General features: G+C 41.8%; 1 protein-coding gene across 3 annotated transcripts in view; it reads right to left on the bottom strand.

Annotated features, from left to right (window-relative positions):
- Positions 1 to 4,522: 4,522 nt before the first annotated feature.
- LOC124399249 (fibulin-2-like) overlaps positions 4,523 to 25,885 on the bottom strand; it is a 29,703-nt gene continuing 8,340 nt past the window's right edge. Inside the window, exons 3-16 of one of the 3 annotated variants that reach the window (XM_046870070.1) lie at positions 21,952 to 22,063; positions 21,731 to 21,854; positions 18,932 to 19,118; positions 17,135 to 17,344; positions 14,250 to 14,408; positions 13,709 to 13,810; positions 10,993 to 11,130; positions 9,784 to 9,927; positions 8,893 to 9,021; positions 8,207 to 8,332; positions 7,393 to 7,509; positions 6,940 to 7,068; positions 5,598 to 5,721; positions 4,523 to 5,108 (exon numbers count right to left, since the gene is read on the bottom strand). In XM_046870070.1, the coding sequence (XP_046726026.1) occupies positions 4,751 to 5,108; positions 5,598 to 5,721; positions 6,940 to 7,068; positions 7,393 to 7,509; positions 8,207 to 8,332; positions 8,893 to 9,021; positions 9,784 to 9,927; positions 10,993 to 11,130; positions 13,709 to 13,810; positions 14,250 to 14,408; positions 17,135 to 17,344; positions 18,932 to 19,118; positions 21,731 to 21,854; positions 21,952 to 22,063 (2,159 nt within the window). In that variant the 3' untranslated portion in view covers positions 4,523 to 4,750. Of the gene's footprint in view, positions 5,109 to 5,597; positions 5,722 to 6,879; positions 7,069 to 7,392; positions 7,510 to 8,206; positions 8,333 to 8,892; positions 9,022 to 9,783; positions 9,928 to 10,992; positions 11,131 to 13,708; positions 13,811 to 14,249; positions 14,409 to 17,134; positions 17,345 to 18,931; positions 19,119 to 21,730; positions 21,855 to 21,951; positions 22,064 to 25,885 lie in introns of those variants that run through there. The other 2 variants (XM_046870071.1, XM_046870072.1) reach the window with 2 other exon arrangements.

Here is a 25,885-nt window from a genome sequence, read left to right as displayed (position 1 = left end):
TCTCATCCACATCTCAGCTTCTGCTCATTAACTCGCTGAGGAGGTGGAGAGAGAGAGAGAGAGAGAGAGAGAGAGAGAGAGAGAGAGAGAGAGAGCGAGAGCAGATCATCAGGGTGTAATTATTTATCTCTACACTGTAATTCACTCTGTTTTTTTTCCTCAAATGAAAGAGAAGGTGAAAACGGTAAGAACAGATTTAATAAAGAAATTACGATGAAGTCATTAGGACATGCCAAATAAGACATTATGGAGACGAGCACATGACTCCACCCATTACTATACAACCCCCAAAAATGTTAGGATGCTGTGCAAAATGTAAATAAAACACTGTAATATTATGCACATCTCATAAAGGTATATTTTATTCTCAATAGAAAATAGAAAACATCAAACGTATAAAGTGAGAATATGCACCATGTTCAAGTTAAAAATAAAGTAATATAATTGCTGAAACACGTCTCAAAAAAGAGACTCTTTTCCCCTGTGTAGCATCAGTTCTACTTTTAACAACTATCTGTATACTGTATGTCTGGGAGCTGAGGAGAGCAGTTGCTGAGGTTTTGGGAGAGGAATGTTGTCTCATGTGTGTCTGATACATGATTCTAGCTGCTCAACAGTTCTGAGTTTCCTTTGTTGTGTTTTTCTTTTCATGATGCACCAAATGTTTTTAAATGGTGAAGGGTCTAGACTTCAGGCAGATCAGTTCAGCACCCGCACTCTTCTGCTATGAGGTCATGCTGGTGTAATAGATGCAGTATGCAGTTAGCAGTGTCGTACTCAAATATACAAGACCGTCCCTGAAAACTGCGTTTTCTGGGTGGAAGCATCTGTTGCTCTAAAACCTGAAAATTGCGATCTGCAGTGTTGGAGTCTTTCCACATGTACAAGCTGCTCATTCCACTAATGCACCACCATACCATCAGAGATGCAGCTTTTTAACTGAGAGCTGAGAACAAGCCAGATGGTCCCGCTCCTCTTTAGTCCGGAGGATGTGGTGTCCATGACTTACAAAAAGAAATTACAATTTGGATTCTTCTGACCACAAAACAGTTTTTTAACAGATTCTGTTTTCTTTCACTTTCTTAATGTCTCACTTTGCTGTCTTTCTCTCCCTCTCTCTCTCTCTTTTTCTCCCTCTCTCTCTCTCTCTTTTTCTCCCTCTCTCTCTTTCAGCGCTCAGCACTGAAAAACAAGAAAAACTAAAGTCAAGTCAGTTTAAGGTGCTGAGTGTGAAATTCAGCTAATTATTATTGTGTAGTGTGTTAGAGTGTAGTTTGTGTGTAGTGTGCTGTTAGTGTGTAGTGTGTTAGAGTGTAGTTTGTGTAGTGTGTTAGAGTGTAGTTTGTGTAGTGTGCTGTTAGTGTGTAGTGTGTTAGAGTGTAGTTTGTGTGTAGTGTGTTAGAGTGTAGTTTGTGTGTAGTGTGTTAGAGTGTAGTTTGTGTGTAGTGTGTTAGAGTGTAGTTTGTGTAGTGTGTTAGAGTGTAGTTTGTGTGTAGTGTGTTAGTGTGGTTTGTGTGTAGTGTAGTGCGTTAGAGTGTAGATTGTGTGTAGTGCGTTAGTGTAGTTTGTGTAGTGTGTTAGAGTAGTTTGTGTGTAGTGCGTTAGAGTGCAGTTTGTTTGTAGTGTGTTAGAGTGTAGTTTGTGTAGTGTGTTAGTGTAGTTTGTGTGTAGTGTAGTGCGTTAGAGTGTAGATTGTGTAGTGCGTTAGTGTAGTTTGTGTGTAGTGTGTTAGTGTAGTTTGTGTAGTGCGTTAGTGTAGTTTGTGTGTAGTGTGTTAGAGTAGTTTGTGTGTAGTGCGTTAGAGTGCAGTTTGTTTGTAGTGTGTTAGAGTGTAGTTTGTGTAGTGTGTTAGTGTAGTTTGTGTGTAGTGTAGTGCGTTAGAGTGTAGATTGTGTGTAGTGCGTTAGTGTAGTTTGTGTGTAGTGTGTTAGTGTAGTTTGTGTGTAGTGCGTTAGAGTGCAGTTTGTGTGTAGTGCGTTAGAGTGTAGATTGTGTGTAGTGTGTTAGTGTAGTTTGTGCGTAGTGTGTTAGTGTAGTTTGTGTGTAGTGCGTTAGAGTGCAGTTTGTGTGTAGTGCGTTAGAGTGCGGTTTGTGTGTAGTGTGCTGTTAGTGTGTAGTGTGTTAGAGTGTAGTTGTGTGTAGTGTGTTAGTGTAGTTTGTGTAGTGTGCTGTTAGTGTGTAGTGTGTTAGAGTGTAGTTTGTGTGTAGTGTGTTAGAGTGTAGTTTGTGTGTGTGTTAGAGTGTAGTTTGTGTGTAGTGTGTTAGAGTGTAGTTTGTGTAGTGTGTTAGAGTGTAGTTTGTGTGTAGTGTGTTAGTGTAGTTTGTGTGTAGTGTAGTGCGTTAGAGTGTAGATTGTGTGTGCGTTAGTGTAGTTTGTGTGTAGTGTGTTAGAGTAGTTTGTGTGTAGTGCGTTAGAGTGCAGTTTGTTTGTAGTGTGTTAGAGTGTAGTTTGTGTAGTGTGTTAGTGTAGTTTGTGTGTAGTGTAGTGCGTTAGAGTGTAGATTGTGTGTAGTGCGTTAGTGTAGTTTGTGTGTGTGTTAGTGTAGTTTGTGTGTAGTGCGTTAGAGTGCAGTTTGTGTGTAGTGCGTTAGAGTGTAGATTGTGTGTAGTGTGTTAGTGTAGTTTGTGCGTAGTGTGTTAGTGTAGTTTGTGTGTAGTGCGTTAGAGTGCAGTTTGTGTGTAGTGCGTTAGAGTGCGGTTTGTGTGTAGTGTGCTGTTAGTGTGTAGTGTGTTAGTGTAGTTTGTGTGTAGTGTGTTAGTGTGGTTTGTGTGTAGCGAAACAGTATTTTAAATGTTTATTTCTTTAATTGTTTATTTCTTGTTTAAACTCTGCTTCATATCTAAAGTCTCTTTTAGCAAGATTCTAAAGAGAAAAAAAATATATATGTTCTGGAGAATTCTCCATTGTGATTGGTCAGAAGGCGCTGATGAATCCTGGATTGTGATTGGTCAGAAGGCGCTGATGAATCATGGACTGTGATTGGTCAGAAGACGCTGATGAATCCTGGACTGTGATTGGTCAAAAGGCGCTGATGAATCCTGGATTGTGATTGGTCAGAAGGCGCTGATGAATCCTGGATTGTGATTGGTCAGAAGGCGCTGATGAATCCTGGATTGTGATTGGTCAGAAGGCGCTGATGAATCCTGGATTGTGATTGGTCAGAAGACGCTGATGAATCCTGGACTGTGATTGGTCAGAAGCGCTGATGAATCCTGGATTGTGATTGGTCAGAAGACGCTGATGAATCCTGGACTGTGATTGGTCAGAAGGCGCTGATGAATCCTGGACTGTGATTGGTCAGAAGACGCTGATGAATCCTGGACTGTGATTGGTCAGAAGGCGCTGATGAATCCTGGATTGTGATTGGTCAGAAGGCGCTGATGAATCCTGGATTGTGATTGGTCAGAAGGCGCTGATGAATCCTGGATTGTGATTGGTCAGAAGACGCTGATGAATCCTGGACTGTGATTGGTCGGAAGGCGCTGATGAATCCTGGATTGTGATTGGTCAGAAGACGCTGATGAATCCTGGACTGTGATTGGTCAGGAGGCGCTGATGAATCCTGGATTGTGATTGGTCAGAAGGTGCTGATGAATCCTGGATTGTGATTGGTCAGAAGGTGCTGATGAATCCTGGATTGTGATTGGTCAGAAGGTGCTGATGAATCCTGGACTGTGATTGGTCAGAAGACGCTGATGAATCCTGGATTGTGATTGGTCAGAAGACGCTGATGAATCCTGGATTGTGATTGGTCAGAAGACGCTGATGAATCCTGGATTGTGATTGGTCAGAAGACGCTGATGAATCCTGGATTGTGATTGGTCAGAAGGTGCTGGTGAATCATGTAGAACAGCAGCTCTGACATTAGTGCAGGTTTATTATAATGCGCTCTCTGTTACAATATCAATTCAGAAGTGTTTATAGCTGCTGTAGCATAAGTGAGAACAGGAACTTACTGCTTTCTTGGACATTAAATGTAACTATAAACAGATAAAAAGTATAATGTGTAAATTTTAATCAATAAAATTGTTGCCTGAACCATTGTTGTGGTATAAGCGGAACACCTTATGAGTTTAGACCTAATCCAGATTAGTCTGATTTGTTTTTTACTTGATTTAGTTTAGTTTGTTTCATTTCAAACCTAATTCAGATCGGTCCAAATTAGTTTAGACCAGATTTAAATCAGTCTGTTCTTGTTTAGACCCGATTCAGTACAGTCTGATTCCATTCAGGCCTGATTCATTTCAGCAAAATACAGTTTAGACATCATTAAGATGAGTCTAATTCAGGTAATGTGGAATATTAACCCTACACTGAACAGGTTTTATGTTGTTAAGGTTCGGAGCCCTGCTGTTGTCCTTTTCACAGAAGTAACTCCATTGCTGTGTTGTTCCATCGTTACACATTTACAAAGATGATTTAAAAAAAAAGGCACAGGTGTCATGACAATCACATACTATCATCACTCTCAACAATAAAAAGCTCCTCATTAGCTAAAAGTAGTTACAAAGTACACAGAAATATTTTTCTTAGCCCCGCCCTCTTTGGTCTTTATTGTAAAACAATTGGCCTCGCCTACTTAACGTTACAGCTGTGGGATGTGAATTTGTGATTGTGAACATTGTGTAGGCACATAAACTGCATACTGTAATCGCATCGTAGTAATAATAATAATAATAATAATAATAAAATCAACACATTTCATTGCAGGTTTTAGGTGAGATTCATGAAGGCCGCATGTGTCCAGCGTTAGACGGCGTTAGCCGAGATGAAGATGTAGATCCGTGCAAGGAAGGTGGTGAAGGTGCCCTGCCTCCACAGCTTCATCTCCACATCGAGCAGAAAGTCACGCGGCTGCGGGAGCTGGCGCTGCAGGTAGATGGCGCCAGTGTATGCATTCAGCTTCCGGGGGCTGAAGTATCCGTCTTCATTGCCGCTGGCGATGCGGATGATGACGTTGTCGCCGGTGTAGGCGGGAGACGGACCCATGCGGAAGATCAGCGCCGGGACGATGATGTTGGTCTGGAAGCTCAGCTGGTAGTACGTGATCCTCACCGGAGAGTTCTGGCACTCCACAGAGTTCAAGCAGCTGATTCGCTCACACCGGCTGCTCAGACGGAACACATCATGAAAATACCTAAAATACTCTATTATAGTCTTAGTGACTCAGATTAGACCTGAGTCAGATCATTCTGATTCAATTTAGATCAGATTTAGATTAGTCTATTTCTGTTTAGACCTAATTCAGACCAATGTGATCCAATTTAGACCAAATCCAGATCATTTTTTTTTTCCAGTTTAGACCAGATTTAAGTTTGATTCTATTTAGGCCTGATTCAGTTCAGGCAGCTTCTGTTTATACCTGCTTCAGTTCAGTGGGACTCGGATTAGATCTGACTCTGAGCCTGAGTGAGGAGGAACATACCTACAATTATTTATTTATTAAAGAATAACAGTTCCTGCTGTGACTTTACAGTTACAGGTTATAGCAGCTAGTAACAGTCACTGACCAGCATCTCGTGTGTGTGTGTGTGTGTGTGTGTGTGTGTGTGTGTGTGTGTGTGTGTGTGTGTGTGTGTGTGTGTGTGTTTCGTACATGTCTGCGACTCGGCGGTAGTTTGCCGGACAGCTGTAGGACAGACAGCGGAATCCACCGTGGATGTTGTAGCAGGTTTCCTCTGATGTGCAGTTGTGAGCTCCGAGTGAACACTCGTCTACATCTGAGACACACAGAGACAATGGCAGCTTTAACATCAGACTCATGAACTGAGATCAGACTGGAAACTGGCCAAAGATCCACAATGACATTCAGAAATGTATATCTAAACAATTTTAAATCTAACATTTTAAAGGAAAATTAATAAATTATTAATAGCAAATCTTAATGCTTTTATTTGTTCCACTTATTTTAAAAAGAACAGAATTAAGTGAATACACGTAAATTCATTACTTGGCATAATTTAGATCAGTTTAAATCAGTTTATACTTGATTCAGATTAGTTTAATTCATTTTAAACCTTATTCAGATCAGTCTAAATCAGTTTGGACCAGATTTGTGTTTTTGTTTAGACCTGATTCAGTTTAGTCCGATTAAATTTAGGCCTGATTCAGGTCAGCGTAAATCAGTTTAGACCTCATTAAAATGGGTCTGATTCAGTTTAGATAGGATTCAGTCCCACATGGTTTAGTTTGGACGTGATTCAGTTTGGTGTGGTACAGATTAGACTTGATTAATACCAGTATGGTTCAGATCATTACTTATTCAGTTTAGTTGTAGTCCGGATTAAATCTGATTCAGTTCAGTGTGGTTCAGATTAGACCTAATTCAGTTCAGTGTGGGTCAGATTAGACCTGATTGAGTTTGGTGTGGTTCGGATTAGACCTGATTGAGTTCGGTGTGGTTCAGATTAGACCTGATTGAGTTCAGAGTGGTTCAGATTAGACCTGATTGAGTTCAGAGTGGTTCAGATTAGACCTGATTGAGTTCAGTGTGGTTCAGATTAGACCTGATTGAGTTCAGAGTGGTTCAGTTTAGACCTGGTTGAGTTCAGAGTGGTTCAGATTAGACCTGATTGAGTTCAGAGTGGTTCAGATTAGACCTGATTGAGTTCAGAGTGGTTCAGATTAGACCTGATTGAGTTCAAAATGGGTCAGATTAGACCTGATTGAGTTCAGACTGGTTCAGATTAGACCTGATTGAGTTCAGAGTGGGTCGGATTAGACCTGATTGAGTTCAGAGTGGTTCAGATTAGACCTGATTGAGTTCAGTGTGGTTCAGATTAGACCTGATTGAGTTCAGAGTGGTTCGGATTAGACCTGATTGAGTTCATTGTGGTTCAGATTAGACCTGATTGAGTTCATTGTGGTTCGGATTAGACCTGATTGAGTTCAGAGTGAGTAGAAAATCAGCGCTATATTGAGTGTAAGGGTTCGGGGACCGAGGCAGGAGCGCTGGTTTGGAGCCATGCTGTATCCGTGTTCAGGACAAGCGCAGTTGTAGCTTCCGGGAACGTTAACACACTTGTAGGCACAGAGATGACCGACGCTCTGAGTGCATTCATCAACATCTGTACAGAGAACATGCACAAAACATCAAAATCAGGATAATGTCATTTATACAGCATTAAACAAAACATGTAGTTATTCTTTATTTAAAAAAAAAAAAAAACAAGGGTAATAAATAAAATCATGTTATAATGTTTATAGTGAAAAAAATACAATAATAATAATAATAATAATAATAATAATAATAATAATAATCAATAATAAGAATTCCCTCCCTTTATTTTAGCCTGACAGTTTATGCAGTTTATAATATTTTATTTCTAATATTTTTGAATACATGGTGTTATAGTGGTGTGTGCGTGTGTGTGTGTGTGCGTGTGTGTTACCTTCACAGGTGTGTGTGTCCTCGCGCAGGTAGTAGCCCTGTCTGCAGTAACACTGGTACGAGCCGTAGATGTTAACACACTCGTGACTGCACGGACTGCTCAAACACTCGTTCACGTCTGCATCACACATACACACACACACACACACACAAACACACACACACACACACACACACACACGAGCGCGCTCAGGAAGTGTTCCGAACTGAGTTGCAGGTTTCTAGATCAACAGAATCCATCATCCATCATGTCAGAGATTTAGAGCAGAAATTGCATTTCTATCTGACGCCTGCTAACACATGCTAGTGAACTTGGCTTTACACTGTAACCATGACAACAGCCTAGCTCATATAGCATATTCGAAATAAACAATTTACTTGGTTAAATGATGAATAAATCCTTATAATTTTTTCCCTTTCTTTAGAAGATCTGTTGTGGAAATCTGGCTTCTTTATTCTTCTCAAATGAATGAAAAACCTTAAATAAATCTTTATTCATTTTGCTGATCGAGATCCGAGTCAGTAAAATGATCCGATTCCACGACTCCTGGCTCGCCTCCTGGGCTGCGATCTGATTGGTTAAGAGATTTTAAAAAATAAATAAATAAATAAAAAACATGAGAACTCAAAAGAGATGATCTCACTTTTTTCTTTAAAAGTGTAAAGATGTCCGATCAGAGATTCTGATATTTCATTATTCGCATTTCTCTTTGGAAAATAAAAGAACTAGACTCAGCAGGAGTGTTTATCACGCCTGTGTTTTTTCTTCTGGTTTCCCGGAACACATCCCGGAACACATCCTTATCAGCCTGTACCTTCACAGTTCTTGCCATCACTGGATAAAGTGAATCCCGGGGTGCAGGAGCAGTGATACGAGCCTGGAGTGTTCTCACACGTCTGAGCACACAGTCTGCCCGAGTAACGCCAGCATTCGTTCACATCTACACAGAGAGAGAGAGAGAGAGAGAGAGAGAGAGACGGAGGAGAAGTTATTCTAGCTAGTCTAAACACTAAGCCGAGGCCTGATGCTGAGCCACAACAGTGTGAATCAGCACCTGAGATAAGAACGAAGAAAAACCTGTGGTTCTGCTCCTGATAACAATGTAAACACACACATCAAGCATAACATCACCTGAGGAACACATCAGAGAACATGAACAATCATGTAGAATTACAATCATGTAGCTCAGGAACATCTGTACACCTCTGTCTGTTGAACCCGATTCCATTTAGACTTAATTCAGTTCAGAAGGATTCAGTTTAGACTTGATCTGGTTCATTTCGGGTTGAACCTGATTTATTTTAGCGGTTCAGAATAAAATGCTATGCTAACAGCTTCATTTGCTGTTTTACACCATAAAAATGATTCCCATTTGAAAAATCCCTTGAATATTTTAAATAAAACTATAAAGAGTTCATATCTGAGATTTGAGCTCCAATTTTCACGTGTGCTCTTCACGTGATGCTACATGTGCACCTGCAGCATGCTAGCATGTCTCACCTACGCATGTCCTCCTGTACGAGTCGTACTGATAGCCTGGAGGACAGTCACAGCGGTATGTTCCAGGAAGGTTCTGACAGATCTGACCTTCTCCACAGCGATGCACTCTGCTTTCACACTCGTCAACATCTGCACATGATGGACAGGAGAGCATCAGCATGAGAAGATTCTACAGGTCAACTTATTTATTCATCTTTAATAATTAAAGTGATATTTTGTTTCCTCCTGGAGGTGTTTCCCCACAGATACGCTAATCCTGAAGATACCAGTCTGGAAGATTCTAGAAAAATAGATCTAATAGTATTTAGAGGGTTTTAACTGGCCGTTGGTCATAATTAGGAGTTAATTAGAAGCTAAATATGAATTAATTAAGAGTATAAACCCAGATTTAATTATGGGGTAATTAAAACTTAATTAATAATAAATTATTTGTTATTTGGGGAAAATTAAGAGTAAATTAGGATTAATTAATGATATATTGTGGGTTAATAAATACATGTATTTACACTTTTGCATACACACCTATAATATTATAATATAATATTGTATAAGATTTGAGGAATTTATTGCACACAATGAAATGAAAGTGTGACAGATTCTTATTTATTTAATAAATATGCAGATTAGTTGCTCGTTTTTTTTCCACTCGAAGCCACAGAGGGTGGGCACGGCCTGTTTTCTGTAAAACCTCTAATCCTGAGCAGGAGCTTATTGTGTGCTTTATCAGGACTTTTATACAGGTGTGTGTGTGTGTGTGTGTGTGTGTGTGTGTGTGTGTGTGTGTGTGTGTGTAAGAGCAGGAAACCACAGCTATGTAATACACACTGAAGGCTCTCAGAGTGTGTGTGTGTGTGTGTGTGTGTGTGTGTGTGTGTGTTGGGTGTGTATTACCGAGACACCTGGTGCCGTCAGGACTGGAGTGATAGCCTCTGCCACACAGGATGATCTTGCGCTGGCAGGTGTACGATCCGACCGTGTTGATGCAGTTAAACCCGGGACTGCAGGGCTGTGAGACGGTCCTACACTCATCAACGTCTGCACACACACACACACACACACACACACACACACACACACACACACACACACAGAGTAACACTCTTTATCTGGTTACAGTTACATTTAAAGATGGTGAGTGTATTTCTGATGATGAACACAGTGGACGCGGCTTCAGTACATTACAATCTATTATTAAAGATCTACTGATTAAAACTCTGAACAGTCGTCATTCAGATGAAACCCTGATCATCACCTCAGTGATATAAAAGATCAGCATTTGATCGGACGGATTTTCTCCTGCAGACGGGACGAGAAAAATCTCCGGATATTAATTCTTAATTCTCCAGCTGCTTTTCCTGCGCTCACACTTTTAGCTTTTTTATTTCATTTCTTCAGAACGAGATCAGGGGCTCACTGTCTCGACACGTCTCCCGGTTCCTGTCCCTGCGGGCTAATTCCTCCAGTTTACATAAAAATAGAGAGAGAGGGGGAGAGGGAGAGAGAGAAAGAGAGTGAGGGAGGGACAGAGAAAGAGAGAGAGAGAGAGAGAGAGAGAGAGAGAGAGAGAGAGAGAGAGAGAGAGAGAGAGAGAGAGAGAGAGAGATGTGTTTCTGCCACAACATTTGTTTACTAATTAATAAATTAATTGTTTTTCCCTCCTGTTAATTATAACCACAATCACATTTAAACCACAGGCTTCACCCCCAGACTTTAGGCCACACCCCTTTAAATGTCTAAATTACACCAAACTTTCCTGGTTCAACTTTTTTTCTTTTATTTAATGTTAAAAGGTATTGGTGTGTGGAATTTACACACACACACACACACACACACACACACACACACACACACACACACACACACACGCACACACTCACACACACACACACGTTCCTTGCACCATGCAAAACTAAAGCCATTAGCATCATTAGTCTTTTAGCACAGAGCCCAGACAGGTTATAACAGTCTGCAGACATGCACTTCTAAGTGGTTGTAACTGGTTATAACTGGTTGTAACTGCTTGTAAGTGGTTGTAAATGGTTATAAGTGGTTATAAGTGGTTGTAACTAGTTGTAACTGATTATAAGTGGGAAGTCGTACCCACGCAATGGCCCCGCGAGTCCGGAGCGAATCCTCCCAAACACCTGGGTCTGGACCTGCAGCTAAACGAGCCGGCCGTGTTGATGCAGTCAAACCCTGAGCCGCAGCTGTGAGCTCCCAGCGTGCACTCGTTCACATCTTCAAGAACGACAAGAAAACGTTTTTTACTAGAACTTCTGGTAACTGTGGAGTGAAACACAGGCTGAACTCTGGAGCTCAAACATACAGTAATAATGTTTGTTACTATATCTGACCACTAGGTGGCACTGTGAGCCAAAGATAAAACTCAAACATCAACTGCTGTACATATTTTTACACATAAAATGTATTTATTCTGTAAATTAAACAATTTAGTAAAATAGAGTTAGTAGGAAATTAGCCATTCTGATCATGCAAACATCACTGGAATTTGATAATAGTTTAGTGGTTAAAGCATTGGACTTCAGAACTGAAGGTTGTGAGCTCAAATCCCAGCCATGCACAGCTGCCAGTCCTGGGCCCCTGAGCAAGGCCCTTAACCCCATAGCTGTTCAGTTGTATGAAAGATGGATGTAAGAAAACTTCCAAAGAAGTTGGGACACTGAACAAATTGTGAATAAAAACAGAATGAATGATGTGGAAGTTTCAAATTTTAATATTTTATTCAGAATACAACATAGACGACATATCAAATGTTTAAACTGAGAAAATGTCTCATTTTAAGTGAAGAATAAGTTGATATTAAATTTCATGGCATGAACACATCTGAAAATAGTTGGGACAAGGCCGTGTCTCCACTGTGTGGCGTCCTCTCTTCTCTTTATAACAGTCTGCAAACATCTGGGGACTGAGGAGACAAGCTGCCCAAGTTTAGGAATAGGAATGTTGTCCCATTCTTGTCTAATACAGGCTTCTAGTTGCTCAACTGTCTCAGGTTTTCTTCTATCATCTTCCTCTTTATGATGCGCCAAATGTTTTCTCTGGGTGAAAGATCTGGACTGCAGACTGGACATTTCAGCACCCGGATTCTTCTTCTACACAGCCATGATGTTGTAATTAATGCAGTATGCTGTCTGGCATTATCATGTTGGAAAATGCAAGGTCTTCCCTGAAAGAGACGACGTCTGGATGGGAGCATATGTTGTTCTAGAACTTGGATATACCTTTCAGCATTGATGATGCCTTTCCAGATGTGCAGCTGCCCATGCCACACCCACTCATGCAACTCATACCATCAGAGATGCAGGCTTCTGAACTGAGCGCTGAGAACAACTTGGGTTGTCCTTGTCCTCTTTAGTCCGGATGACATGGCGTCCCATTTTTCCAAAAAGAACTTCAGATTTTGATTCGTCTGATTACAGAACAGTTTTCCACTTTGCCACAGTGCATTTTAAATGAGCCGTGGCCCAGAGAAAACGCCTGAGCTTCTGGATCATGTTTAGATACGGCTTCTTTTTTGACCTATAGAGTTTTAGTCGGCGATGGCGAATGGCACGGTGGATTGTGTTCACCGACAATGTTTTCTGGAAGTATTCCTGAGCCCATGTTGTGATTTCCATCACAGTAGCATTCCTGTATGTGATGCAGTGGCGTCTAAGGGCCTGAAGATCACAGGGTTTCAGATTCTCTGAATCTTTGGATGATATGATGCACTGTAGATAATAAGAACTTCAAACTCTTTGCAATTTTTCTCGAGAAACTCCTTTCTGATTTTGCTCCACTATTTCTCACCGCAGCATTGGGGAACTGGTGATCCTCTCCCCATCTTTACTTCTGAGAGACACTGCCATCTGCAAATTGCTCCTCCAGCTGTTCCTTATACTTTTCCGGCCTCTTATTGCTACCTGTCCCAACTTTTTTGGAATGTGTAGCTCTCATGAAATCCAAAATGAGCCAGTATTTGGCAGGACATTTCAAAATGTCTCACTTTCAACATTTGATATGTTTCTATATTCTATTGTGAATAAAATCTAAGTTTATGAGATTTGTAAATTATTGCATTTCTTTTTTATTCACAATTTGTACAGTGTCCCAACTTTATTGGAATCGGGTTTGTAAATATAAAATACTGTTTTTGAAATACTAAAGAAATCTCCAGTCTTTAGTTTCAATAAGTGTTTTTATTATAATATCCATAATATACTTTATATATTTACTGTAAAACTCAATATTGTATTTTTATACCCGTTGCACATACTGTATATAAAAGTCTCTTCTTTTTGCACTCTATATCATTTTGCACATATTTATAGAACTTTTTCATAAACACTGTATATAAGATCTCCATTGCGCTGTCCATGACCATCGTACTCACTGCATCTAATCACCTTTTCCTCTACTGTTCATTCAGATTCAGATTATTCATTCATCTGTCATTACATCTATCATATATATATATATATATATATATATATATATATATATATATAGAGAGAGAGAGAGAGAGAGAGAGAGAGAGAGAGAGAGAGAGAGAGTTATATAGTGTCTAAATGTTACTTTATACCTCCTCGAGATTAATTTATAATTAAGTATAAACATGTTTTAAACCTCACATAAGAATAATAAATAAATAAGAACAATAACGACTCATTTGGATCAGTTTTTAACTATTGTGTAAATAAATGTCTACAGATTACTGTAATAATCAGAACAGATAAATAAACAATAATGTACACTATGGTGTGTGTGTGTGCGTGTGTGTGTGTGTGTGTGTGTGTGTGTGTGTGTGTGTGTGTACCTTCACACGAGCGTCCATCAGGCATCAGAGAGAACCCTGGGAAACAGGAGCAGTGAGCTTGACCCTCCAACGGGTGGCAGCGCTGGGCACAGCGCCCGTTTCCTGCAGAATGGCATTGATTATTACAGGAAGAACTTCTCCATCCTGCTGAGAGGATAAACGAGTGATTTACAGCCACTAGTCTGCTCCTGTTCCAGCCCCCCCCCCCAACCTTCAACCTCAGAAAACATCTGTCTAACATCAGGGCATGGCAGAAATGGCAGAGAGAGAAAAGAAGGAGAGAGAGAGAGAGAGAGAGAGAGAGAGAAAGAAAGAGTATAATTAAAGAAAGAAAGGTAAGGGCAGAGAGAGAGAGATAGAGGAGAAAAGAAAAAGGAATAAAAGAGAGAGAGAGAGAGAGAGAGAGAGAGAGAGAGAGAGAAGGAAAAAACTAACCAGAAGGTTGTGAGTTTACAGTAAAAGAGTGCTGAATGAAAGGTGTGTAAAGTTGATAGAGGACAAGATGGAGTGATGTGCTGTGATAAAGGTGTACAGGTGATACCTTCACAAGGATCTAGAACAGCAGGAGGTGGAGGGCTGGTGGTGGTGGAGGTCGTTGTGGAGGTCATGGTGGTTGTTTCCACTGGTTTGGGGATCACACTAAAGACATCATCTGCTTCCAGTTGGCCTTCATCCTGATTGTCATCCTCTTCCTCCATCACTGCACACAGAAACGCTTCATTAACAAACCTTCTACCTGAACATGTACAACAGCGAGCAACTCATAAACCTGCTCCACTCTCACAGCTGCAGTTACACAGAACTATTCAAAACCTTCTGGCCAATCACAACCCAGAATTTGGTCGCCACGACGACGTCCTTTTCATCAATCGTTCATACAAAGAGACCTGTATGTCTTGGTTTACTCGCTCACTGTAGGCTAGTCCACCACCTAGCAAGACCAAGAGATACGACATGCTTATCAAAACGTTTTGAGACAGGCCTTAACCCTGGCAGTAGAACTTGACATTGAGAGTGTGGCCCCTGGGGCCGAATTCTCGATGCACAATGCAGCAAATGTAGAAAAAGATGATGAGCATGCACTCAGTTGATGCACTCGGAGATGATCTTCTCCACTGAATAGCAGACGTGGTAACACACGTGGTCAGAACAGCACCGGTTGCACGGCGATGTACACTGACTTATAGAGGTGCTCCCTGTGACTGTGCGAGCAGCCTCGTGTTGCCATCTGTTGGCCTGTTACAAAACTAGTCTCGAAACTTTTTGTTACCACGTGCTAATATAAACAAATAGCGCTGACTCATGCTTGAACTCTTTTTCTGTCAAGCTCCACATGCTCCTGAGATCCCAGAGATCCTGTCCTCTTCTGCTCTCTGGACCATTGTAATGCCCTGATGGAGTTCTCGTCACTTCACACTGAAGATGATCTACATGGAAGTATTAATGAGAATTCAATGGGCTACTTAGATGGATTAAATAATTCTCCACCTGTGAAGGTCAAACAAGACAGACTTCATGATCAAACGAGTTCCTTCATGAGTTCCTGCTTCCTCTGAACTGGTGGAGTTGGTGAAGCTGTTGGAGCTGATGAAGCTGATGGAGCTGGTGGAGCTGGTGGAGCTGATGGAGCTGATAGAGCTGATGGAGCTAACTGAGTAGGTGGAGCTGATGGAGTTGGTGGAGTTGGTGGAGCTGATGGAGCTGGTGGAGCTAATGAAGCTGATGGAGTTGGTGGGGCTGATGGAGCTAATGGAGCTCATGGAGCTGGGGGATTTTTCTTCTGTAACAGACTGAAAACATCAGAAACATTTGTTCTCTTTACAGCGCTTTCATTGGCCCAGAAGAGCACTGGGTTAAAATACAAATATAATAAAACGCTATGGTTCTACTTTCTGAAGCCACGTCTTCTGTGTCCCATTGCTGAGTAGCAGGGTTCTACAAAAACATCGAAAACAAGAAGACCAGAGGACTGCTGAGGGACGCCGTGGCACACGCTTACAATAATAATGCAAACGAAAACATTATTATTATTATTATTGGAGGAAACTGTGATGAGTCGCTCCAAATAAAGTCCCTCCAGTTTTACCTTAAAGCATGAGCATGAGGCAGAAACACTCTGTGTGTGTGTGTGTGTGTGTGTGTGTGTGTGTGTGTGTGTGTGTGTGTGTGTGAAACCTGGAGAAAGCTGCTTGTTTTTACTGCATGGCTCCAGTATTTGAAGCCTCTCTATAATTTCCTGTGAAGGTGTTTTTTCCTCTCTTTCCTGTTCAGACTCGTTCGGTTAAAGCACCGCTGCATCACCGAGCCGATTTCTTCACACAGGGCCAAAGCAACGGTGAAGTCCAGAGCAGACCAACGTCTCGCCAGAACGCTCTTCAAAAAAACTGAAGCAATCGTTTTTCTTGGAAAGCACTTGTGAAAAAGCAGTTCGGCATCACATCACGTTTTTACATTCGCACAGAGCCGAGCGAGGGAGAAGCACGAAACACCAACACCCAGAAATCTCCAGCCGATTTTATTCCCATCACTGTGTGAGTGAGTGTGAAAAAACTGTAGAAGGTTTCACAGGTTTATGTTCGAAATATCTAATGATGATCAAAAGTATTGGGACACTCGGCTTCTTCACCACGATGTGGTTCTTCTCCAAACTGTTACACAAATGTGTACACAAAATTGTATAGGACATCTCTGGATGCAAACCAGTTCCAGCATTACAATGTCCCTGTGCACAAATCCAGCTCCATAAAGATCTGCTTTCTATGGGTTGCAGTGAAAGATCTCCTGCTATAGGGATCCAACTCTACTGAACACCTTTGGGATGAATGTGAACTCTGACTGCACCTCACCTCCTCACCTTCTCACCTACATCACTATCTGATTTCACTCACACCCTTGTAGCTGAATAAATCTCTACAGAATCCAGTGGAACATCTCCCAGAGGAGTAGAGCTCATTATAACAGCACGTGGAGATTCAATGTGGAATTGGATGTTAAAAAAGAAGCACATAGAAATCTTGTGCTCAGAAGTCCACAAACTTTTGGACGGACGGACGGACAGACAGACAGACAGACAGACAGACAGACAGACAGACAGACAGACAGACAGACAGAGTTCAGGAGGAACATTGTATCATTTCACTGTGTACTGCATCAGCTATATATGGTTGAAATGACAATAAAAGCTTCTTGACTCTTAAAAGATAGATAGATAGATAGATAGATAGATAGATAGATAGATAGATAGATAGATAGATAGATAGATAGATAGATAGATAGATAGATAGATAGATAGATGGATGTACTGTGTCAGGAAGCTTTGGTATGTTGAAAAACTCTAATCAAAATAAAGCATGAACTGAAGATAAATATTCACACACACACACACACACACACACACACACACACACACACCGCTCCTTTCCTCACCTTCCTGCAGACACTGAATCCCATCCGGCTGCAGGACGAATCCAGGGAAACACACACACACGTACGATCCCTGTGTGTTGACACACTGATGATGACACAGCTGCCCGGCGTACACACGGCACTCATCCACATCCTCCACACCCTCCACCATGTTCTCCGTCTCGTCCACCTCCTCCAGAGAGAACGCCTGGTGCTCAGGACCTTCAGACACTAAACACAGCATTACAGCGTCATGCTTTTAGAAACAGTAAGGGTATAATGGAACAATGTTTATTGGAAACCATTAGGATGACAAAGTTGTATAGTGTATCCACCAGTTCTGGGTTTCCTTTGTTGTGTTTTTGTTTTATGTTGTATTGTTTGAAACTGTTTTAAAAGGTGAAAGGTCTAGACTGCAGACGGGTCAGTTCAGCACCCAGACGCTTCTACTACGAAGTCACGCTGGTGTAATAGATGCAGTATGCAGTAAGCATTGTCTTGCTGAAATCTACCAGGCCTTCCCCGAAAAAGACGTTTTCTGGATGAAAGCATTTGTTGCTGAATATAGCGTTCAGCATGGATGGAGTCTTTCCAGATGTATAAGCACTAATGCACCATCATACCATTAGAGATGCAGCTTTTTAACCAAGAGCTGAGAACAAGCCAGATGATCCCGCTCCTCTTTAGTCCAGAGGACGTGGTGTCCATGGTTTCCATAAAGAAATTCAAATTTCGATTCGTCTGACCACTGAACAGTTTTCCACTCTGCCTCAGTATGAGCTTTCACCCAGAGAGGATGGTGGTTTATACCCAATCATCTTACTATCCTTCTATTTAAACTAATGTTTCTGCAACTGGTTAATTTTAATAACCCACTTTTTCCACACTTTTGTTGTCCCGTCCCAACTTTTTCAAAACGTGTTGCAGCCATCAAATTCAAATGATCCTTATTTTTCCATAAAATGGCACATTTCCTCAGTTTACACGTTTGATATTTTTCTATGTTCTACTGTGAATAAAATATGAGTTTATGAGATTTGCAAATCATTACATTCTGTTTTTATGTACATTTCACCCAACTTGCGCGTTTAATAATGAACATTGTCTCAGAGCAGCTTTACACTGATAATGTGGTGATAAAAACAAATAAGTTTTTTATAAGTGTAAGTTTGTCCCTGATGAACAAGTCGGTGGAGACTGTGGTGAAGAAAAAAACTCCCTGAGATGCAAAAGGAAGAAACCTTGAGAGGAACCAGACCATCATTCTTCTTTAATTCTGTAATTATGGTTCTGATCCAGGAGGAAAATTTAAACCAAATGTAAACACTATGCCTTTTTCATAATCACACACACACACACACACACACACACACACACACACACACACACTTTACCATGCACCAGTGTGCGAGTGTGAGTGAACTGGAATGGGATCAGAAATCAGAGACAAAAACCTGACGGAGCTTCACAGATCACTGACACTGATACAACATTATTTATATACCACTGAACATCTAAATACAGAGATCTATAGCAGAAACCAGTGTTAGATAATGAGAAAGAAAGAAAGAAAGAAAGAAAGAAAGAAAGAAAGAAAGAAAGAAAGACAGAAAGACAGACAGACAGACAGACAGACAGACAGACAGACAGACAGACAGACAGACAGACAGATAGACAGATAGATAGATAGATAGATAGATAGATAGATAGATAGATAGATAGATAGATAAAGTGAAGAGAATGTAAATTGAAAGACAGAAATATCTAAAGATAAATAATAAAATTGGATATATATGTAAATTTTGTGAAATAAAATACCTCTCCTGGGTGGGCTGGTGGCTCGGGGGTGTGTCTTCTCCCTGACTGTGCTCTGATTGGCTGGGTGAATCCTCTCACAGCAGGTAAGGAGGGCGTGGCTACAGGTTTGACCCAAAGCTGGTGGAGGGTCACATGACTCTCGCTGTTCTCTCAGACGCAGACCCAGAGCACAGCACCTACAGCACTCCTGAACACACACAACACTACATTACCCACAATCCCCCACAAAAATGTAACTCACATTTGCTCGCTGTTAATTCAGTGTGTATTTATTTATTATTTATAATATACCACTACCAGTTAATTAGTTCATTATTACATATATACTTCAATAGAAAAAAAACACTGAGGATTTGGTTGAATTAAAAAAGAAAAGGTGACAATGCTAACCAAATCTGGAACCCCACCCAAAACTCCGCCCATAACTCCACCCACAAGGTCACAGCGAACAGAAACCTTCTCTGCATAATTGTTTCTGTTTTTGTATGCTGAATTAATGACATTTATTATAATTAAATACATTTGAAATAATTTGGAATATTTGTACTTATTAAACAGTTTCATGAGCATCGTTCTTCGGGGGATTATAAATGTTCTCCTTCTCTTCATTGCTGTCTTGTTTTCATCGCTGCGTTTTTTTGGCATCGGTGTGAAATGAGATTAATTCATCTCGTGAGAAACATGAGTCACTGAAAACTGAATCATCTGGCCATGCGTCTCTTGGAAACAGTGAGGAAGAGTCGAGGCGAGGACGGAAAGCATCTGGCACGAGTCCTCACGGTGGACTGACTGATGCTTTACCATGTCCACTCCCTCACTGAGCTGAGCATGAGCATGACTCGGCGTGAGCACACGAAGGAGATCACAATACTGTGAATGCACGAGTGTGGAGATGTGGCCCAAAGAGTCTCCGTTATTCCACTTATTCACTTCTCACAGTACCGTGACTCTACATTAACACAATGCTCCATCCAGGATCCTGTTTCATAAAGCTGGAGCAGGATAAAGCATGACGCTCTACTCACTGTAACAGCACTAACTTTCTTATAATACTCTCACTGTAACAGTACCCTCACCTGCTTAATACTCTCACCTGCTTAATACTCTCACTGTAACAGTGCCCTCACCTGCTTAATACTCTCACCTGCTTAATACTCACTGTAACAGTACTCTCACCTGCTTAATACTCTCACCTGCTTAATACTCTCACTGTAACAGTGCCCTCACCTGCTTAATACTCTCACTGTAACAGTGCCCTCACCTGCTTAATACTCTCACCTGCTTAATACTCTCACCTGCTTAATACTCTCACTGTAACAGTGCCCTCACCTGCTTAATACTCTCAACTACTTAATACTCTCACTGTAACAGTACTCTCACCTGCTTAATACTCTCACTGTAACAGTACTCTCACCTGCTTAATACTCTCACTGTAACAGTGCCCTCACCTGCTAAATACTCTTACTGTAACAGTGCCCTCACCTGCTTAATATTCTTACTGTAACAGTGCCCTCACCTGCTTAATACTCTCACTGTAACAGTGCCCTCACCTGCTTAATACTCTCACTGTAACAGTACTCTCACCTGCTTAATACTCTCACTGTAACAGTGCCCTCACCTGCTAAATACTCTTACTGTAACAGTGCCCTCACCTGCTTAATACTCTCACTGTAACAGTGCCCTCACCTGCTTACTCTCACTGTAACAGTGCCCTCACCTGTAATACTCTCACTGTAACAGTGCTCTCACCTGCTTAATACTCTCACTGTAACAGTACTCTCACCTTCTTAATACTCTCACTGTAACATTGCCCTCACCTGCTTAATATTCTCACCTGCTTAATACTCTCACTGTAACAGTACTCTCACCTGCTTAATACTCTCACTGTAACAGTGCCCTCACCTGCTAAATACTCTCACTGTAACAGTGCCCTCACCTGCTTAATACTCTCACTGTAACAGTGCCCTCACCTGCTTAATACTCTCACTGTAACAGTGCTCTCACCTGCTTAATACTCTCACTGTAACAGTACTCTCACCTGCTTAATACTCTCACTGTAACATTGCCCTCACCTGCTTAATACTCTCACCTGCTTAATACTCTCACTGTAACAGTACTCTCACCTGCCTAATACTCTCACCTGCTTAATGCTCTCACTGTAACAGTGCCCTCACCTGCTTAATACTCTCACTGTAACAGTACTCTCACCTGCTTAATACTCTCACTGTAACAGTGCCCTCACCTGCTAAATACTCGCACTGTAATAGTGCCCTCACCTGCTTAATATTCTCACTGTAACAGTACCCTCACCTGCTAAATACTCTCACTGTAACAGTACCCTCAGCTGCTAAATACTCTCACTGTAACAGTACTCTCACCTGCTTAATATTCTTACTGTAACAGTACCCTCACCTGCTTAATACTCTCACTATAACAGTACCCTCACCTGCTTAATACTCTCACTGTAACAGTACTCTCACCTGCTTAATATTCTTACTGTAACAGTACCCTCACCTGCTAAATACTCTCACTGTAACAGTACTCTCACCTGCTTAATATTCTCACTGTAACAGTGCCCTCACCTGCTTAATACTCTCACTGTAACAGTACCCTCACCTGCTTAATACTCTCACTGTAACAGTACCCTCACCTGCTTAATACTCTTACTGTAACAGTACCCTCACCTGCTTAATACTCTTACTGTAACAGTACTTTTACGGTATAAATACTGTAACTGTAGGAGGGGTAAATAGAGAAATTCCTCCAACAGGTAAGATAAACAGAGTACTGTTACCGTACCGAATACGAGTCACAGAGATCCACGTCGTCGCCTCCACAGTCACGTCCCCGTCTCGCCATGTTAATTCCAGACGAACACCGACTCTCTCTCAGGGAACTTAAACAGCACTGTCTCTCAACAGACCTAAGACACAGCAATCAACACCACACTCATACTCTTGAGTGGTCAGAAGTAAAGACTTTTATACGGACGTGATGTGATAAATACAGGTAAACATTACCGGCAGGTAGAACCCGATTCTGTCCTTATGGGTACCATGTTGTTGCAGTGTCCATGAGATGAAGCCCAGTTCTCCCCCGCCGCACAACACACACTAACCTCCCTGAAAGTGACTAGAGACACACACACACACACACACACACACATATACACACACGCAAAATGAGATAAAAATACATGTTCATATAATAATCAATGAGCATCTCTACACCTTCAGCTTCATTAAAATTCCCTGTGTAAAGAACCGCCCACATTTCCTCGTGCCATACACAAACGCTATTTTTGTTTATGCCGTTTATAGCTACGTAACAAAAGTCAGGAAACAAAGGCTCGATAAAGTTCACATCATAACACAAAACAGCCGTACACGATGAGTTACATGCAAATAAACAGGCTGGGGGGCGGAGCTTTATCAGGCTGATCTAAATTCAATAAATAAAACCTGAATATTATTTTTACACAATATAAATTCCTGACCTTTACTCATGAGTAAACTGAACGACCTCAGTGACCTTGGGATAAAAGTTAACGGAGATGAAATAACGTTTCGTGATGCCCACAGAATTCCACCACCCAGAATGAGACAAAAGCAGGAAGTGAAAAGTGAGTGTGTGTGGTGTTGTGGATCCACTGATAAGGTTCTATAATAATAGGAGATGGAAAACCTTTAAAATAATGAACACACACACACACACACACACACACACACACACACAAACACAGACACACACCAGCCTGGTCTCGAGCGCAGTGTGGTATTGCATCCATAGAGAATCTTTCACAGTGTATGGTCCTGTTTTACTGGATGTCCAGCATCCAGCATCCGTAAGCATGTTATGATGCACTTATAATGTGAGGAGGAGGCAGCTCAGTATTTGAAACACTGGTCTCTGGATCGGAAGGTAACAAGTTCAAATCCCAGAACCACTGCCAACGCAGCCCTTTAGTACAGCGCTTAGTTGTAAGTCGCTCTAGATAATGGCATCCGCCAAATGCTGTAAATTCTTCTTCTTCTTTCGGCTTCTCCCATTAGGGGGCGCCACAGTGGATCATCTTACTCCATATCCCCCTGTCCTCTACATCTGCCTCTTTCACACCAACTACCTGCATGTCTTCCCTCACCACATCCATAAACCTCCTCCTTGGTCTTCCTCTTTTCCTCCTTCCCGGTGTCTCCATCCTCAGCATTCTACTTCTGATATACCCCATGTTCCTCCTCTGCACATGTCCAAACCATCTTAATCTCACCTCCCTCACCTTGTCTCCAAAACGTCCTACATGCGCTGTCTATCTAATAAACTCTTTTCTAATCCTGTCCATCGTCATCACTCCCAACGAACATCTCAACATCCTCAGCTCTGCTACCTCCAGCTTCACCTCCTGTCTTCAACCTGTCCATCACCACTGCAAACAGGAAAGGGCTCAGAGCCGATCCTTGATGCAGTTCAACCTCCACTTTGAACCAGTCTGTCTTTCCTACTGCACGCTTCACTGCTGTCACACTGTCCTCCCACATGTCCTGCACCACCCTCACATACTTCTCTACTCTACTGTTGCTCACTGTCATCTCCCTTATTCTTAAAGTTCAGTACCAGCACACTCCTTCTTTATTCTTCAGGCATCTTCTCACCTTTCAAAATTCTGTTAAACAACTTGGTTAAAAACTCCACTGCATCTCTTCTAAACATCTCCATCGCTTCTACCGGTATGTCATCTGGTCCAACCGACTTTCCACTCTTCTTCTTCTTTCGGCTTCTCCCATTAGGGGCGCCACAGTGGATCATCTTACTCCATATCCCCTGTCCTCTACATCTGCCTCTTTCACACCAACTACCTGCATGTCTTCCCTCACCACATCCATAAACCTCCTCCTTGGTCTTCCTCTTTTCCTCCTTCCCGGTGTCTCCATCCTCAGCATTCTACTTCTGATATACCCCATGTTCCTCCTCTGCACATGTCCAAACCATCTTAATCTCACCTCCCTCACCTTGTCTCCAAAACGTCCTACATGCGCTGTCTATCTAATAAACTCTTTTCTAATCCTGTCCATCGTCATCACTCCCAACGAACATCTCAACATCCTCAGCTCTGCTACCTCCAGCTTCACCTCCTGTCTTCAACCTGTCCATCACCACTGCAAACAGGAAAGGGCTCAGAGCCGATCCTTGATGCAGTTCAACCTCCACTTTGAACCAGTCTGTCTTTCCTACTGCACGCTTCACTGCTGTCACACTGTCCTCCTACATGTCCTGCACCACCCTCACATACTTCTCTACTCTACTGTTGCTCACTGTCATCTCCCTTATTCTTAAAGTTCAGTACCAGCACACTCCTTCTTTATTCTTCAGGCATCTTCTCACCTTTCAAAATTCTGTTAAACAACTTGGTTAAAAACTCCACTGCATCTCTTCTAAACATCTCCATCGCTTCTACCGGTATGTCATCTGGTCCAACCGACTTTCCACTCTTCATCCTCTTAATCTCTGCTCTCACTTCCTCCTTACTAATCCTATCCACTTCCTGCTTCACATCTCCACACCATCCAACCTTCTCTCTCTCTCATTTTCCTCATTCATCAGCTGCTCAAAATACTCCCTCCACCTTCTCAACACACTCTCCTCACTAGTCAACACATATCCATCTCCATCCTTTATTGCTCTAACTTGCAGCACATCCTTCCCAGCTCGGTTCCTCTGCCTGGCCAATCGCTACAAATCCTTTTCTCCTTCCTTAGTGTCCAACTTCTCCTACAGCTCCTCATATGCCTTTTCCTTGTCTTTCACCACATCCCTCTTTACCTGCTGCTGCATCTCCTTGTTCTCCTGCCTACTTTTCTCATCACTCTGTCGATCCCAATTCTGTTTCTCCAACTTCTTTCTCCTTCTGCTCTCCTGTACTTCCTCATTCCACCATGTCTCTTTGTCATCCTTTCTATTTCCAGATGTTACACCAAGAACCTTTCTAACTGTCTCCCTCATCACTCCTGCAGTAGTTCCCCAATCATCCAGCACCTCTTCACCACCACCGAGCCCCTGTCTGACCTCCTCCCTGAACCTCACACAACAGTCTTCCTCCTTCAGTTTCCACCATCTTATTCTTCTTTCAGTCCTCACACTCCTCCTCTTCTTCACCTCCAAAACCATCCTACAGACCACCATCTGATGCTGTCTAGCTACACTGTCCCCCGCCAACACCTTACAGTCTCCAATCTTCTTCAGGTTGCATCTCCTACATAGAATAGAAGAAGAAGAATTAGAATCACCAAGCTTTCATTTCTAGGTTCACTCTCCACCACTTCATCTAACTCACTCCAGAATCTTTCCTTCTCCTCCATCTCACAGTCCATTTGTGGAGTAAAGGCACTGATGACACTAATCATCACCCCTACGGTCAGAAACTCTCTTCACCTTCACTAAACTCTTACTGTAATAAATGCTGGAAATGTAATTAATTTAGGCAACACAATACACGAGTTTCATTCTAAATCATTAATCCAGTTTATTTAGTGTTTACACTGCGCTCCACTTTACTGAATTTATTGAAAAATACAAAGGAATTCGTATTTAAAGAGGCCACCAGATAAGATTCCAGCACACAGGAGAGCTCTTCTACAAAGCTAATGACTAGGGAGGTGAGCTCAGGGGTAAGACTCTGGATCAGGAGGTTACAAGTTCAAATCCCAGCACCACCAAGAGACAACTGCTGGGCCCCTGAGCAAGGCCCTAACTGCTCAGTTGTAAGTTGCTCTAGATAGGGGCTTCTGCCAAACAGCATAAATGTAATTAGATGTAACTAAAGACCCTTAAATAGACAAGAAACTCTCAATGGTTCTCTAAGGGTTCTTTGGATAATTAAAGGGTCTTTGCTTCCAACAATCAGATTCTGCTTGAACCCCTTCCTAAACAGGTTCACCTTCATATAATGTATAACAGCAC

Source organism: Silurus meridionalis, chromosome 16, assembly GCF_014805685.1.
Source record: "Silurus meridionalis isolate SWU-2019-XX chromosome 16, ASM1480568v1, whole genome shotgun sequence".
NCBI lineage: Eukaryota > Metazoa > Chordata > Actinopteri > Siluriformes > Siluridae > Silurus > Silurus meridionalis.
The sequence above is the reverse complement of the archived record's forward strand: the minus strand, read 5'-3'. Positions and strand labels throughout refer to the sequence as shown.